Source organism: Rhea americana, unplaced genomic scaffold (assembly GCF_003343005.1).
Source record: "Rhea americana isolate MKP2758 unplaced genomic scaffold, rheAme1 scaffold_59, whole genome shotgun sequence".
In the NCBI taxonomy this organism is placed as follows: Eukaryota; Metazoa; Chordata; class Aves; order Rheiformes; family Rheidae; genus Rhea; species Rhea americana.
In genome coordinates, this window is record NW_028186745.1 from 488,199 (window position 1) to 504,496 (window position 16,298).

Consider the following 16,298-nt stretch of genomic DNA (forward strand, 5'->3'; position numbering starts at 1 on the left):
GGGGGGAGAGAAAAGAGGTGAAATGTTTTAGTTGCTAACAGCGTTGGCGACAAATATTTTGCTCTCTCTTTTTAAGAAAAAATCTGAAATAATAATATCCTTCCCCCTTTTGTCACCAGACAATACTGGCACACAAAATCCAAACTAAAGATCACATGGGAAGACGTAATTCTTGACGAACACGCTGAGCATCTAAAACTTGCCAACTATCTTCATGGGGAGAGCGCAGCTACTGTAATAGATTACCAGACAGCGTGTCACGCAGAAAGTGGTAAAAACTCACCGTGTTACACCATCTCATACTGATTAGCAGTAATAAACCGGGAGAGACAGCACGCCAGCAGCATTCCGATCAACTATTGCAGACAAAAATAGAAATGAAAGAAAGAAATTAAGTTAAAGGAACACAAAGTAGATTTGCCAGGAGAGACCATGGTGAGCCAAGGTTTCATGTTCAGGAGTTACTGTGCACAACAGAATTTATGCCCTAATTTAAAGATAGTTCTAATCAGAAAAATAGCATTAAGATGTCCTGCTCTTCCTCACTGGGTCTTCCTCTTGACTATTGTCAGAGCCCTGCCTCTTTACTTGAGGGATGGCATCCATTTTTACTACTTTTCAAGCCTTTTTTCATGGCCTGGCCAAGTCAGACATGGATGGGTAAACTGGTACGTTCAGTATCCTGCTGATGGTGTTTCTCTGGCAAGATCCACCTTGGTCCCTCACCGCTACCAACTGCCCTAACAGACGCTGGGGCCCAGGGGAGGACTCAGCCCACTGAACCAACATCGCTGCTGAGGAGCAGTGCACAGGAAAGGAAGGAGCTCGGCTGCCAAATCCAATTCTTGAGCTGCAGGCCAGGAAAGCTTAAACTTTTACGAACTGGACCAAAAAGTTGTGTTAACAGTATGCTGGCATGAAGGTTCCTGCTCCCTGGAGCAGCTGTGCTTTCTTTACAAATGAAGCACTACTTGAAAAATGAATGTTATAAATCTGCAAACCAAAAACCAGTCTTTCACTGTGCCCTGGGACATCACTCAGGTTATTGAAAACAGATCCCTTGCTTCCATTCTTCCATAAGCTCTCAGTCATTTTAACATTTCGCCTGTTGCAGTTTAACGTTAGGGTTTCCTGTATATGCCAACAGCATTAATATGCTATAAATAACTCCACCTCGCTTTTCTCATCTGGATTGGTCAATTAATTAACTCATGAGCACATCCAGCTTGTTACAGTTCATCATCAGCTCCAGGGGAGAGCTGGGGAGGCCGTCTCTGCAGAAACACCAGCCGCTCGCTGACTTCGTTCCAAACAACTACAGCCGCTTTTGCCAAGGATTGAGGTGTCACAGCTGTTCCAGTTCATCCGCTTGTGCCCGTGGGGGTGTCTAGTGATTTAGGGGAGACCAGGCATTTCACTTTGCACGCTTCTTTTTGCTGCAGCGACAGTGTTATCAGAAAAGAGGCAGCTCATAACTGGTCGGGAACTTCGCAGCTCCTTTCCTCCCCCTTAGACCTCACAGAGAGCACACAGCTAATGCCTGGCTGGCTCTTCTGCAAAATGGCTCATTCTTTTATTTTACACTTAGGATTGTTTGTTATTTTCCCTATAAAATCAGTGCTCCCTGTAAGTATAATCACCACCCTAATAGTCACCTTTTCTACCAGCCAGTTGTTTGATCCTGCTTTATGCCACATCTCTCGCTACACCCTTTAAGATGGTATCTGAACACCAGAACTGCTTCTAGGCTGGAAAGCTACTTCTTCTCTAACAAAATTTCCGGACACCACTGTAACAAGCACAACTCGGTGATACATCACTATCATCACAGGTGAGCTGACATCCGTTTGAAGCAAAACCCTGAAGCATCTGAAATGCAGATGTTTCGTGCCCCTAGGATGTCAGTATTCCTGGCCAGACCACACACTGTCTGTCTGAAATTCGCCACAGCCTCTCCTTGTCCTTCCTCAGTGCCTGCCTGAGGCCCACCCAGCACTGCTGTCCTGTAAGCAGCAGGACACAAGCGGGTGCAGCCTGTCTTAGCAGAAAGGCACGTGTGCAAGACCATGTACCACCAGCATCCTTCCAGTTCCATCACTCCACCTCAAAAGGGCACGGAGTCATTTTTAAAAGCAGTCTGAACATCCAGTGTTGTCAACAAGCAAACCCAGATTTTAGCACCAAGTAACAAAGATGATATTGCCTTAGTTATAACTAGACTTAAGTCACAGATAACATTCCCCAAACACCCTTTAATAAAAATCTAAGCTATGAGGTTTAGAGGGCTTTTTACAGCTGCCCAGAGAGATCTAGATGCTAAAAGCCCTCCTTCAGCTTTGAAAATCTCAATACCAAGAAGACATTTAGCAAAGTTGTTGCCTTCTCTTCCGCTGCACTTCCCTAGATAAGTATTCCTGCAGGGAGCTGGAGCACTAGTGGAGTATTTGGGCACCCGCCCAGGCATTTTTGGGCCAGCGACAGCGATGATGTCAGCATTATCCCACTGTGCTTTGATTTCAGTGCTTAAATATTCCAGTCACTAGGATGGTGATTTTATCAATCTGGCACTTTGCAAAGCATTGCTGAAAACCCATCATATCCTGCATATTTACTAGAGAGGCTTTAACATTTCCGCTGTTTACTTCTGCGATGTTTCTTTACCTCAGTTTCATTTTTGAGAATGATGTTCCTTATAGTGTGTCTCTGATATACACTTCTCTGTACTTTGACATACAGAACAGAATAAGCAATTCTGACTGGGCACTGTCCTGCCTGCTTCTCTATTCCTTTTTTAACCTTGTAGTAACCTTTTTTTTTTCACCTTCCTCAGCTAGTCATGAGAATTGCTCCTATTTTACTACCTTTTCCATTACAATGGATTTCACTGTGTTTTTTATCCCATTTATTTTCACCGAACAATTTCCACTCTAGACCCAAATCAGTTTCTCACTCATTCTATGGTCAACTCTGTAAGTACATTCAATTTTAATATTTTTTTGCCTGTGCCACAATATACCTGTTACTTCCTGTTCCTCCCTAGAATTTCAGTCTTTATTTGTTGCTATTTCAGACAGTATTAAATTGCACAGTCTTAGGCAGCAAAATCTTGCTGGTGTTGGACACCAGTCTTAGCTACACTGATTGGGTTCGGTGAATGCCAGAAATGATCTGGCTGTCCTCTGCAGTAAGTACAACGTTGCAACAGCAGGCAGGGCAGTCACACTGACAGAGATCAATCAACTGGAAATCAAAGCTACATTAAGTTGATACCATACCTACTCTTTGTAATAGGACCCAGCAACAAACCCAGAGGAAGGGTTTGCTCTCCTTGACTCCATACAAACATTATCAGCACACAGGGCCAGCCAAGAGACATCATGACCTGAAAGGTTTTCCGCAGCGTTTACATATAGCATAGCTTGACATACACAGCACCTATGAGCTGACTCTCACCACCCAGGCACAAGATCCTGGGTTTACAATCAATTATTTCAAGAAAACATCTGCTCAACAATGGCCAAAACCACACAAATTTAATGCTAGGTATTATTCAGAAAGAAACAAAAAATATTAGTGCACTACAACATAAATTCCTAGAGCCCCTGTACCACAAAAGTGCAAGGATTACACTTTCATTCACTTTGAAAACAAAACACATGGGCACCCTAATTTCATTCTCTCATTTTTATATTCAATGCCATTAACTCTTGTCCGGCCAGGCTAGCAACTCTCATGCAAATTCCACGGAGAAGGGAGGAAAATGAGAACACTAACATCTTGGAAAAAATCAAAGTATTCAGTTAGCATCCAGATTACTGCCATCATTTTCCCCTACCAGAATGGATTTTGGGGTGAATGATTTTATATGGAAAGATACCGCAACCCTTACAAATGGCAAGCCATTCTTTCTCCTCCCCAAAAGACTGTAGCAGACTTTCCCAATCATCTTTCACTAGAGATTCTTACATTTCATACAACCTATAACTCTCTAGTAAGTGAAGTGCGTAAGTTTTGTAGCATTTACAGTTATTGACAATGTTTTGATTTAATCTAGTCAAACATAAGATGAATGTCAGGTTACATAAAAATGTATCTTTCTGATCTTTGGTCCAGGTATTAATTCTTGGCTCTAATTATATGCTGGTATATGCTTTTAAGTGATTATAGTATCTTATTATTAAATTTCTTTATTTCTCAAGCAATGGTACATAGATCAGGCCATTGCATACACTGATTTTATACAGCTCTTCTAGCTATCACTAGAAGTTGGCAGAGCTATAATAAATATCTTACAAGTACTTTTAGGACATACAAAAATATGTATTTTACAAGACATATAGACTTCCACATTTAACCACCTAAGAGTACTGTCCTTTCTCTAGCCAAGAAGAGGGGTATTATAGTAAGTCGCTGAAATCTCCTCACAGTGGCCTTGCATTACAGTCATAACTACAGTTCTCTGTATTTAAATCAGGTTAGAGGCTCCCAGTCTGTGAACTGCAAACGAGCTCTCTCTGCTCCTCCCCTGCTCACTGGATTTGCTCACTCACTTGCAAGCTCTGCTCTTCAGCCTCAAGGAAGCCCCTGCTCCTATTGTGCAGCAGGTCCCTGCAGCTCCTTTGAAAAAGCAGAGGAATTAGCCTAAAAGGAATCCAGCAAAGAAACTAGCTGCTAGACGATGCATTCACTTCCCTTCAATCCCACTGCTCCCATTGGCTCTCACGTGCTGCATTCTCAATTTTTATCCACTTATTAACTTTTTTTAAATAGTCCCAGTTTTTTGAACACTAAAAATGACAACGCTCAAATATCACTCTATCATGCGAAGTGCTAAGCTTGGTTCTGCTGGTATTCTCTCTTTTATTTTCTTCCTTTTTTTAAGATTATCTTAGTCTCCTAAACTATTCTGTGCAAAACTGAGGGTTTGCCTGGTCTTACTGCAGAAAACTTAGAAACACCGAAAAATCCTTGGCTGGGAAACCAATATCCCTTAGTTGTATCTTCTTTATTACCATGCTGTTGGTTCAAGTTCATTCTCATGAGCATAACCCAGTGCATGCGTTGTTCATCTCACAGTGGCTTTTAGGAGTAATCCTTGGTATATCTCTGATCTGACCATTCAAATCCATCCACAGCAACTTCTAACGATCTTAACTTCAATCACACACATGATGCCTGACTTTTTATAGCTATCTGACATTGATTGGAAGCTGTCCCACATGATATATTCACTGTATCTTATTATACTGAAGAGAAACGGAAACGCAATTTGAAACTCCGTTTCATTTTAGATCTTGGTTTCTTCACCATTCCTCATTCTGTGGAACTCTGTTGAAGTCTATAAATGTGAGTGCTGCCGCACTGAACTAACTGGAAATTCATCAGTGGATCAGGTAAGCTAAAGTTGCTTTTTCCTCTATCAGGAATAATAATTTAGGTCAATGACTTTTCTTGCCATATTCTCTGTATGTAGAGCTCCAAGCACCCAGTTTCCCTGACTTCGTTTCAGGAGACAGCAAACTTTTCACGTCACATGTCACTTACCTGAGTCAGCCTCACATGCTGGGGTATGCTTCTGGCAAAGGTCTTATCTTGATACTGAATGAACAGTTTTAAGTCTTTTGGAGCAACAAACTTGACATATATTAGATTTCAAGTTACCTACTGGATCCCAGTTTCTCACTTCCATACAATGCCAAAGCTTGTCTCCAACTCCCTAACCATAGTGCAAAGGGTCAGAGAGAAGCCTACACCCTCCACAGATCAGAAGAACAGATGAGTGAAAATAACTGTCTGTGTCACTGCTAGCCTGTGTACCACAGGTGTAAGGAGAAAAGAGAGCAGTGAAAGAATAGCACGCCCCCATCATCCACTTCTTCCTCCAGGTTCACCAGCATCTGCAAGGAAGATCACCAGCCAAAGATCTCCTCATCTTTAGCATGTCCACACACAACTACTGTGAGTCAAGTTTTCATTCTTTTCAGACAGCAATGAAGACTCAGGCCAAAATCAGGTAAAAATCTTAAAAATATTTCTTACATGAAGGAGAATTTGAGCCATGCCAAGTCTCAGCCTTGACCCATATACAGCCAGGAGCTGCGCTAGACAAGGTGGATGATGACTTTACCAGAACTATGTCCACAAGCAGGCAGAGCTACTCATATTTATGTTAACAACTAGGATGCCAGGTGGACACTGCACTGTAGAGAAAGAGAACTTATCCCACAAGAACACGTCTTCATATCATGGGAACTGTGCATGCTGAAAGACTAGTTTTCAGTGTGTGGAGAGCACCTGTCTCCCATCTCTCAATACAAAAGGAAAAATTTGGCCTTAACATTGCATTGAGAGCTCCCTACCGGGCACCCAAACCCACCTAATGCAGCCATGATCTATTAAACTTCCCAACCATCGACTCTTGCAACCCTTAAGCCAACGCCTGCACTGTAGTTTTATCTAGGCAAAACTCTTTATCAGCTGTACTGTTTGCATAATTTTATTCTCTGCTGGGCAAAAGGCAGAGATTTTGCTGTTCTAAAGAGCACCTGCTAAACTGAAATTATTCCAGCTGGAAGTCTGCACTGGCATCAGATTCAAAAAAAAATAAAAATCAAATTGTATTTTATTATTATTTCAAACCCGAGAAGCAATGCCTGTCTCTCAACATGCATACAATGTCAGCAACACAGCAGCTTTTCAAACTCTGACTCTGAGATGTCTATGCCAGAGCTACGAAACATTTAAGGTCATTATATCACTTTTCTCATTTCAGAGAATCAGCACATTCCTCATGCTAGTCAACACCTAACAAATCATCTGAAGAAAGGCCCTTGAGCTTACTTTACTGCAGAAGAGCCACATGATCTAATTTGTCGTTTATTTAGATTAAAACTATTCTCAGTAGGAACAGTGAAATCTTGCCTACAGCTGGAACACTGCCTGGCATTACTGCCAGCCACAGTTAACCTAAAATCAGTTTGTAAATACCATTCTTAATTGGGTCCAGCAAAACAGATTCATCAGTAAAGGAAAACTAGCTGTCTTCTATTTTTTGCACATCAGGATAGGTACACTTTCTCCTCTGCATCTCCTCTCTTTTGTAAACATTCACGTACACCCAAGCAGACTTTTCCGGCATTAGAATATCTGCTCAGTGTGCCAGAGCCTTGCATTTACAACATGGCCAGCTTGTAGGAGAGTGCACATTGCCATTAGGCAGAGCGAATTGCCAGCACAACATCAGAACACACCTTGATTTTACTTGGAATTGCAGCAGCAAAGTGTGTGTCCCACTGTGCTGCACACAGCCTATCGTGATAAATCTTGCCTCATGCTAAAAGGCTCCTGTTGCAGAGACCACATCCTACAGGCTTTGCTCTCCCTCTTTGCAGCATTTCCTGCCTTCCTCTACCAAGTTTACAAATGACTGATGACCTAGATTAAACATCAGACATGCATCAAAATACTAACAATTCCAGTTGAACTCTTCCTATATTCTGCATCTGGAGTGTAAACAACTTTCAGGTAAGTTAAGACATTGAATTACCTACCACACATACTGTAGACCAATTAAAGGTTTTCAAGTAATGTCAGTCCTGAGTGAGGCATTTGCCCCAACAGCATACAAATTATCTGTAAAGTTCTATTCCTTTGTACAGATTTATAAGAGACATTTTTAAATATCCTTCTGGATGTCTAAAAAAGAAATCAAAATAAAGAGCAGAGCCCTGTAACAGTAATTAAGTCACAATCGAGGCTGGAGAAGAGTCTCAGGACAACTGTGACAAGTCAAAAGGAATGAGAATAGCCTATTAAAAAAAATAATAGAGCAACAACAAAAACCTCCCTTCCCCTGCTCACCCCAAAACTGGTGATTTTACCACTTCTAGCTCTCAATGACCTGATACCCACATGCAAGCTCTTGTGTGGCTGGAGGTCTGATGAACTAAGGTGGTTCACAGACAAGAGAACAACAGGCCTTGCATCAAAACATAGGCAAGAAGACATTACTTTTCCAGATGTGTCCAAAACAAAGAAGGCAGCTGTTCTGAGCCCATCCATATTTAGGGCTGCTTAAGGTTGTCCGTACAGAGACTGAGAAGACACAGGGACCATTTTCCTCAGAGCTCGGGGCACTTACACTGAAGAACTTCAAGGCTACTGTAACTGCTGAACAAATTAAACCTACAAGAGATTGGACTAAAACCAAATGAGACGAGATAGCACAGCACGGCAGCCTTCTCAGTAATGCTCAACCACACTGCCCCTAACAAAAATGGACTCAGCACAGAGAAATCTCTGTCTGGATCTACAGCGCAGGCAAGCACAGACTAACTGCATGGGGCACCAGGGGGAAGAAGGGCACTACAGCCCTCCCCTTAATCCATTCGCCCATCTCCTGCAACAGCACTGGCAAATCACTTGTTTCCGGTGCAGTAAACACCGGTGCAGCATGATAACTAGACTGGTAAGCTCTAAGGGGAAGTCAAATAAATTGTCTTACCACCTCATTTCTTCAAAACACTGGATAAACTTAAATCATTCAACAGAAATACTTGTTTTGAAGAGGTGCCTCAGGTCCAAGATTTTTAATATTGTAAGAGTGGAGCAAATGAAAATTGCAAAGAATAGGTTTTTTTTAGGTACAACATCCACAGTCACACCACATGCTCTCCATCAAGAGAGGGCAGACTGCTCTCAAATGGAAGTGGCTCCGGCATCCTACACGCTGTTACGCATTTTGCTGCGCAATCCTGCCAGCAGTTCTGCATTGCCTGCATTCCCTTCTCATTTCTGCACATTTCCTGGAGAGTCCTTGCCAGTGCAGAAGTAGTGAATAGTATAAGAGAGTCAGACTTGGTGAAAGATGAAAGTGTTTTCCTGCCACTTCTTGATTAAAAGATTCTCAACAGATGTTTTTGTTTCCCTAACTTATGTTTAGGCAAAGGCAGGCTGAATATTAGTGAGCAGCAACCAATTCTTAGTTCTCCTCTTTCTCTTTCCACACCAAACTCATTTTGGTGCAAGCAAGAAGCTGGCTTAAAATTCTGATTTTGTCAGCTCTCTGCTCAGTGTTCAGTGATAAATCGGAGAAAAAAAAAACAACGAAAAAATTCAGCCATCAAAAACAGCTGCCACTTCCAGGCTCTCTCTTTCCCTTCTCCAGAATGGGGAGTCCTGAACTTAATATTATTTGAGTCCTAGACTCCTTTAAAGAAAAAAAAGAGAGTGCTTAGAAGAGAGAAGCCTATCCAAACAATGGATCAGCTATTTGTCTTCTTAGCTGTTTATGCTCCATTTAAGCCAATGTTTTATTGGGTTAACCTCTATTTGACCCAGTAGAGGGACAAGTTGTTTTCCTTGAGCTAGTCATTAGCTGAACCGTAACCGATATTCCCAAGGAGAAACTTCATTTAAGTTGAAAAAAAGAAAATCAATGAACAGATGACCTCAAGACTAATGAACATACTGCACTCAGTCCCTTACCATAATCCTTCCTTCCTTGAAGTCAGGCAAAGAAAAGGGGAGAGGGGAAGAGGGGAATAACACCCCCCCATACTGTATTTATTCATTTACCTGTGAGAATGCAATCCCAAAAGCCACTCCAGCTATGATTCCCATATTTGTCTCCATAAAACTGGTCACCAAATCATAACAGCCCTGGAAAAGAGAGACAAATATAATCATTCATTGTATAGCTCTTCCCTGCCACATACACATACATACTTACCCCTTCCTTAAAAAGGACTTAGGCTGAATGGTATTTTTGCTGTAATTTCCAAAAACATCACTTTTTTATTTAATACCAATTCTGACTGTATGATGAAATGTGGTGACAAAAATAGTCCCCTTTTGATGCAAATGTATTTTGATATTTTTAAAAGTTAAATATGATGTGGCACTCATTTTCATAGGTCTTACATATTAAAAAAGTCAGCATGCAGTCATTTAAAAAGCATTAATATAGCTTTGGTCTGAAACCAAACTATCAAGTAACGATAAAACACAATATAGGCTGTCAAAAATGAATAACTGATGTCAGTCTCCTAAGATTCCAGATGCTTCATGCAAGCATGCTTCAGTGTACAGTGAAGTCTTCTGCTTGCCTTTGTATGTCAAAGGACACCAGGCAAGCAAGGAATACTTCATAACTTTCAAGTATTTAACAAAGTTGTCACAGGTTTTCTATAATGTTTTTTTGGTTTGTTTGCTCAAGGACATAAAAATCCCCTTCCTGTTCGCTCAAATCACATTTCTATCTCTAGATCAGACACTGATTTCATCAGCTGAATTACTTCCTTGTACCTCAATACACAGTAGTCACTAGGGCCAGAAAATTCATACATATCCTTTCTCCTGGACAAGCTTTTTTGAGATGTCTCCCTCAGTATGTTTATTTTCTCCAAGCTTTTCCCCTCATCTTTCCCATTCCTCCTCCTCCAAAAAATAATCTTCTTCTGTGAGAAAGTATTTGTAATTAGCTCTCCTACCTTGTGGTACCTACATGAAACAAAATATGTGACACACAACTTCAAGAAAAAAGGTAACATCCATTTTATATTTCTTTAAAAACCTATCTGCCTGTACAATACAAACCCATTTCTCTGTCCCTTTGGCCGCACTTACCAAAATGACCAACAACATTATCAGCCTAAAGTCAGTCCCAAGGCATTCTAGTTCAGGTTATAACTTTATCTACTTTATCAGAAGCTGGAAATACAGAAGCAATAGTGAGTTCCCTTTCCCAGTTTGGACTCCAGTCCTACCAGTGAGAAGTGTCTCCATGTTCCCCCACCACACACACACACACACACACACCACTCTGCAAACACTTTAGCAACTCTTCGTGTGATTTCAGGACATTATGTTGCACATAAAATAACTGAAAGGAAAGGATAATGTCCTTTGTTAAAGTTAGTCCATTCATGACATAGATTATATCATTTCTTTAACTTCTTCTGTAATATCAGAAGACATTTTTTTAATCCTGAGAGTAACTAAGTGGTAAAAATAATCGTAACTCAGGACCATCACAGCCATAATTGAGTTCTGAAATGTTTAAGTATGTATATTAATACTCAATTATGTCTTACAACAGTATACAGTATGTTAGATTCAAGTTTACTTATTTAACACATCAAGCAACCATAGTTGTGTTTAAGTATTATGAAATGAGATTAGATTTCTTAATCAGTTCTTTCATTTTGTCTGCTGTGGCTTAATCTCTCAGCTTTTCTGAAATCTGTTCAACAGTTTTCAAAAGATGCAGCATCTAACAGTAATGGCAATTTGAGGAAGACAGATCTTAAAAAAAGACATGTGAATGAGATAGTTTTGATCACTTTCCTCATGTGAAGACTATGTTTTCCCAAATTGCAGTAGTCTGCTTCCTGAAATGTATTGCACAGACATGGCTTAATTGCTCAGTCCTTACTGTGCACATGAATAAGAGTGCAAGAAACATCAAAGAGTTGCACATACAGTACAAAAGTATGGGAAGCACTGTGCATACAGTGCATACAACTCGGTGCTGATTCGGTGATTGACCACCGTCAATACTACACATCTCCTCCTTTATTAAGATTTTAGAGAAAGCAAGTTCTTGAGATTTGTTGGTAATCACTACTGGAGATGAAAACCATTAGATGAATCACCTAACCCTAACAACAGGTCTTAAAATTAAGTATTAGCTCGATCTCAGATCAAGAAAAAGACACAGACGTCAAATGATTTACCTACAGTCACTAAGAAAATTAGTGGTAGAGTTGGCAAAAAAGGTCCAGGAATTTTTGTCTTTTAGTCCTGCAATTTGACCATTAGTTTAAGCCTCTTTGGATAACTCATCATTAGACCTCATAAACTGCTGGTAAATTGATTAGCTTGTTGAGAACTTGTCTTACAGTTTTGCAAGATCCACCAAAAAGATGCATTTCAAATATGTTTTTCTATAGAAACTGTAATAAAAGTTTTCTGCAACAGAGACATACACGTCTTTCGCTTTCCCCAAAGCATAACAGAGCAAAGAATCTACTTCCAAGAGAGCATGGGACTTGCGTCAGAGGCAATGATGTTTGCTCCTTATCTAAAGTTAAGGCGTAAGGCCAAACAACATTTCCTTCCAATTTGTTTTTATTCTCATGCCCCTTTCAGAAACATCCTATCGTGTTCAAGCATTTGGGATAACTCCAAGATCTGACAACTGCTAAACAGGATTCTTTCCAACCTTTGTTTAGAAATGGCTATCTCGGGAAATAGGACAGGGTTTCTCAGATGTAGCAGGATGTTCAAACTACCTCTGGGTAATCAAATCTAGTAATTAATTCAACTGTTTCCTGAGGAACCAGCAATCCTCTTCTGTCAGGTGACTTGTGCATTTGTTATGAGAGAGGCTGACAACTTCTCAGGAACGAGCACAGTTAGAAGCGAGCTACAACCACCGGAAAAGGTCACTCATCCTGCAGCTGCTCCATACACGTTTCTGAGGTGTGCTTTTACAAGATGAACTCACATGTGGACAGGGATTTACCTGTGCATATATGCTACGCAGAACATGCAAAGGAAGTCTGACGCTTTGGGGAAATGTCAGACCCGTGGTGGGAATGCAGAGGGCATCTGCATGGTTATGCAGCTGGGCAAGGCTCAGAATGCACAGCTGTCCCAAATTGGGAAGGTGGGACTTGCTGGTGCAGTACAAGAGTAATCCCCAAAGCTGTACATGCAACAGAGAGTCTATCTGAAGGGGAGGCAGCAGAGATATGGGCTCAAGCATAGGCTGCCCAGGAGAACTTCTGCCTGCAGGGGCTGCCAGCTGTCCTGCACATCCAGTAGATTCACTCCCCATCCTGCCTCTCACCTTTTTCCCACTTCTACAAAAATGAAAAGTCACTACCATTGTACAAAGTGCCAACAACTGGAACTGCTTATCCTTTATACTCCTGCAACACAGCAAGATTACTTGGCTGATGACTATGGTGAGTTCTGTAACAGATTGAGTCACAACTGTTCCAAATATATTTGTAACAACTGGCTCTCATTACACTATTGTGGTTAAAGAAAAGGTAAGTTGAAGATAATCCTCTATTATCCTTTTTTGGGGGGGTAGGGGGAGTACATATTAGAAAACACCATCCACTTGACTGGTTACAAGGAAAGATCCTTAAAGCTGTGCTCAGCCACCAGTCCAAATTCCTGAATCACAAGTGACTGAGGTAAAAAAGACTAAAATAGAAGACAAGCAGGTATTTCCATCTTTTCTTTGTTATCTACTCATGATTTTTCTTTTTTTGTATTCAACAGGTACTCTGGAAATATCAAGGACAAAGAAAATTATCTGTAAGTCCGACTGATCTATGCTGCAATTCAGCTTGGCTATTTGCCTGCAAAATAATTCCTGTTATCAATAAATTGTCTTGTTGCATCGCTTGCAAATCTTAAGTGAGAAGGAAAGAACTGATGGTGCATCAGAAGTTAAAGGAATAACTTGAATTGTATTTCTGCAGTGCAGTATTTGCTGTATATGCTGCATTATTTTCCCTCTACTCCCTTTCTTTGTGTTTTCTGTATGTTTATTCCCCTATTATTCAATTCCTTCCTCTTGCTTGATTCTATTCTTCCAAATTGCTCTTTCAGATGACCTCAGGAGATGGCTCACTTTGGCTTCATGATGCTTGCAACAGCACACACCCATGTTTCTTAACAGACATCATAAACACACCCAGCCAACCGCAATGCTTGCTTTCAATCCCCCCCCCTCTTTTCTCTTTTTGGGATGACAGGCTCCAGCACTGAAACTTCTGTTAGAACGAAGCAAGGGTAAAACCTGTTCTTCCCTCTAACTACTTTTTGGTTCTCAACAAAAAAACCCCACAGCCTTCAGCAGGAAGAAGCAGAGAAGTGCCGATTGCCCTAACTCTCAAAGGCAGCCAAACGCACATGCCGTACTGATCAGCAGTGCCTTGGTGTGCATTGCTGTACCTGAACCAATGTGATGAGAAAGGAGAGCAAATTCCTATCCCATCAGAAATGTCCCTGCACCTGGTCATTTGAGAAATGTCAGCTTAAAGGATTTGAATGCAAAATCAATTCTTATCATCAACAGTACAATCCTTATCAATCAACCATTTGAAACAAAATGCAATTAGAAGCAGTCATATGCTTCACTGATCTGCTAGATGGTTTCATAACCATTGCCTCCGGCACAAAGTTACTATTACCTTCTGGTTTACTTTAGTGGCAGCCACAGTCATATTGCGCAGATCCTGAGTATTACAGTCACTGGAGTTCATGCAACAGCTTGTAGGGATGCCATGTTTGAAGAAATAAGGGCTAGTGCTCCAGTTAGTGTAGCTCTGAATGCCACAGCAGCTCAGCTATGAGGAAAAAGAGGTAGATAACAAAAAGGAACCAGCATTAAAACAAGTATAGAAACAGCTTAAGCCTTTCCCTTTCAGATAAATTATTTAAATCATCATGACTGCTCACTTAAAACTCAATCAAAACAAAGATAGTTAGCCATGCTGTGGCGTTTGCTCATGCTCTACGCTCACTGGAGGGCTGGGAAACCTCCCATTTCACTGTCATAGCACCTCTCAGATCAGAAAGGGTTTCTCATGGAGTACCTAATCCATCTCTCCAACACTGTAAGGTAGCATCTTACTACTGTGGGGCCATCAAGCCTAACCTCCATTACCTCATGTTATGGATAAAACACTATGTTTTTGGTAGCCTTACTTCACTGAAGTGAACATGGAAGTCTCCCTTCAAACATCCTTCAAAACAGTCGCCTATTTTCTTCATGTTCATATTTATTTGGTTTCAACCTCTGAACAGGAAAAATATTTATTTTATACATATCTCTCTAGAGTACTGGCAAACAGCCACACTTGTCCTCCCATTTTTGCTTCAGGCAGAATACACTCTGTTTCTCCCCTTGACTTTAACTCATTAGGTTTCCATGCCAAATCTTTCACTGTATTTATGAAGAGAACTGCCGCTGCTTATCCATAAAGGATGCTAGGTTATAAACTCCTGCCTGATCCTGGTCAAATTTTTAACTCTTTATAATCCTACTGATAGATTCTCTTAAGAATAAAGCTGCCCACCTTACACCATCTTTAAAGATGGAACCAGCTCTAAATCTAATTCAAGATCTAGGACAAAAAACTAGCAAGTACCATAGACCCTGACCTTATTAGACAGCTTGCACCAAGTTCTCAAAATTTAAAAACTCTCATACAAGTATATCAATTGAAATACTTTTCTTAAGATCAGTTTTACCAGTCTCTGTTTTGGGTTTATATGAGTTTATCTCATGAGTTATAAGACATTTCCATCCCAATTATACAATTTTTCTAACATAGATTAGAGGTAATCTCAACTGATTTGACAAAGCGATAGCATTAAGAGTGTAAAGATGCTGCTACAGTATTGTTTCTAAAACATTAAGGCTGATGCCTTAGCACGGTAACCAATGAACATGCCAAACAAAACAAGACCACCTAGAGAGACTAACACAAAACCTGTTTTCACTGATGCATATAGGAAAGCTCCTACTGACTTTACCAGGGCAACATACTATCTCAGGCATTCAGAAACCTGATTTGTTATTGCATAAAACAGCCAAGCAGCCAGACAAGGCAAGTAGTCAGAATTGGGGAACAACATCAAAGTTAAATGCTGCATTTTGCTTACAAAAAATATCACTTGCAGATCAAGCCATTAGCACTTCATGTTCTGTGACCTAATCAGAATGCATGCTTTTTGTCTTTTTATTGATTCATTTTTAGTATCTTATTTAAAACTTACACTTTCCTGGACATTATCCACTGCATGGCTTCGCTCATCATTCTTGTTGTAATTCTGGATCGCTTCAGTATATGTCCTAAGGAAAGTATCCTTGATCTAAGAGGGCAGGAAAAGAAACAGCTGATGTCAACAATGAAAAGCATAAAATCTGAAACAGTCTTTGCAGGAAACAAATGCATTTCCAACCCTAACAAGGCACATTTCAACTCTCATGATTTGAGTGTTAATGTAGGAACACTACACATTAAGCCAGTTATTGAGATGTCCAGGCCATGAGTGTATTCATTAAGGTTGACAGAGGTTGCCTAGAAGGAAAGGCAGATGGCAAAAAAATGGCACCACGTATCCTATCTCAAAGCAAAAGCTTCAGGGTCATGATCCTTGACGTACATAACAGGGTAGAGAAGATCCTGTGCAACACAATTGCAAACTGATAGCTTCAGATTATCCAGCTAAAGCTTTTTTTTCCTTTTTTTTTTTTTTTTTGGGGGGGG

The 16,298-nt window shown here is 40.6% G+C and overlaps 1 protein-coding gene across 1 annotated transcript in view; it reads right to left on the reverse strand.

The window, feature by feature from the left end:
• Positions 1-16,298, reverse strand: part of TSPAN7 (tetraspanin 7) — a 25,005-nt gene that overhangs the window by 1,119 nt on the left and 7,588 nt on the right. Inside the window, exons 4-7 of the mRNA XM_085319451.1 lie at positions 15,805-15,900; positions 14,214-14,369; positions 9,577-9,660; positions 284-356 (exon numbers count right to left, since the gene is read on the reverse strand). Coding sequence (XP_085175577.1) covers positions 288-356; positions 9,577-9,660; positions 14,214-14,369; positions 15,805-15,900 — 405 coding nt within the window. The 3' untranslated portion in view covers positions 284-287. The remainder of the gene's footprint in view (positions 1-283; positions 357-9,576; positions 9,661-14,213; positions 14,370-15,804; positions 15,901-16,298) is intronic.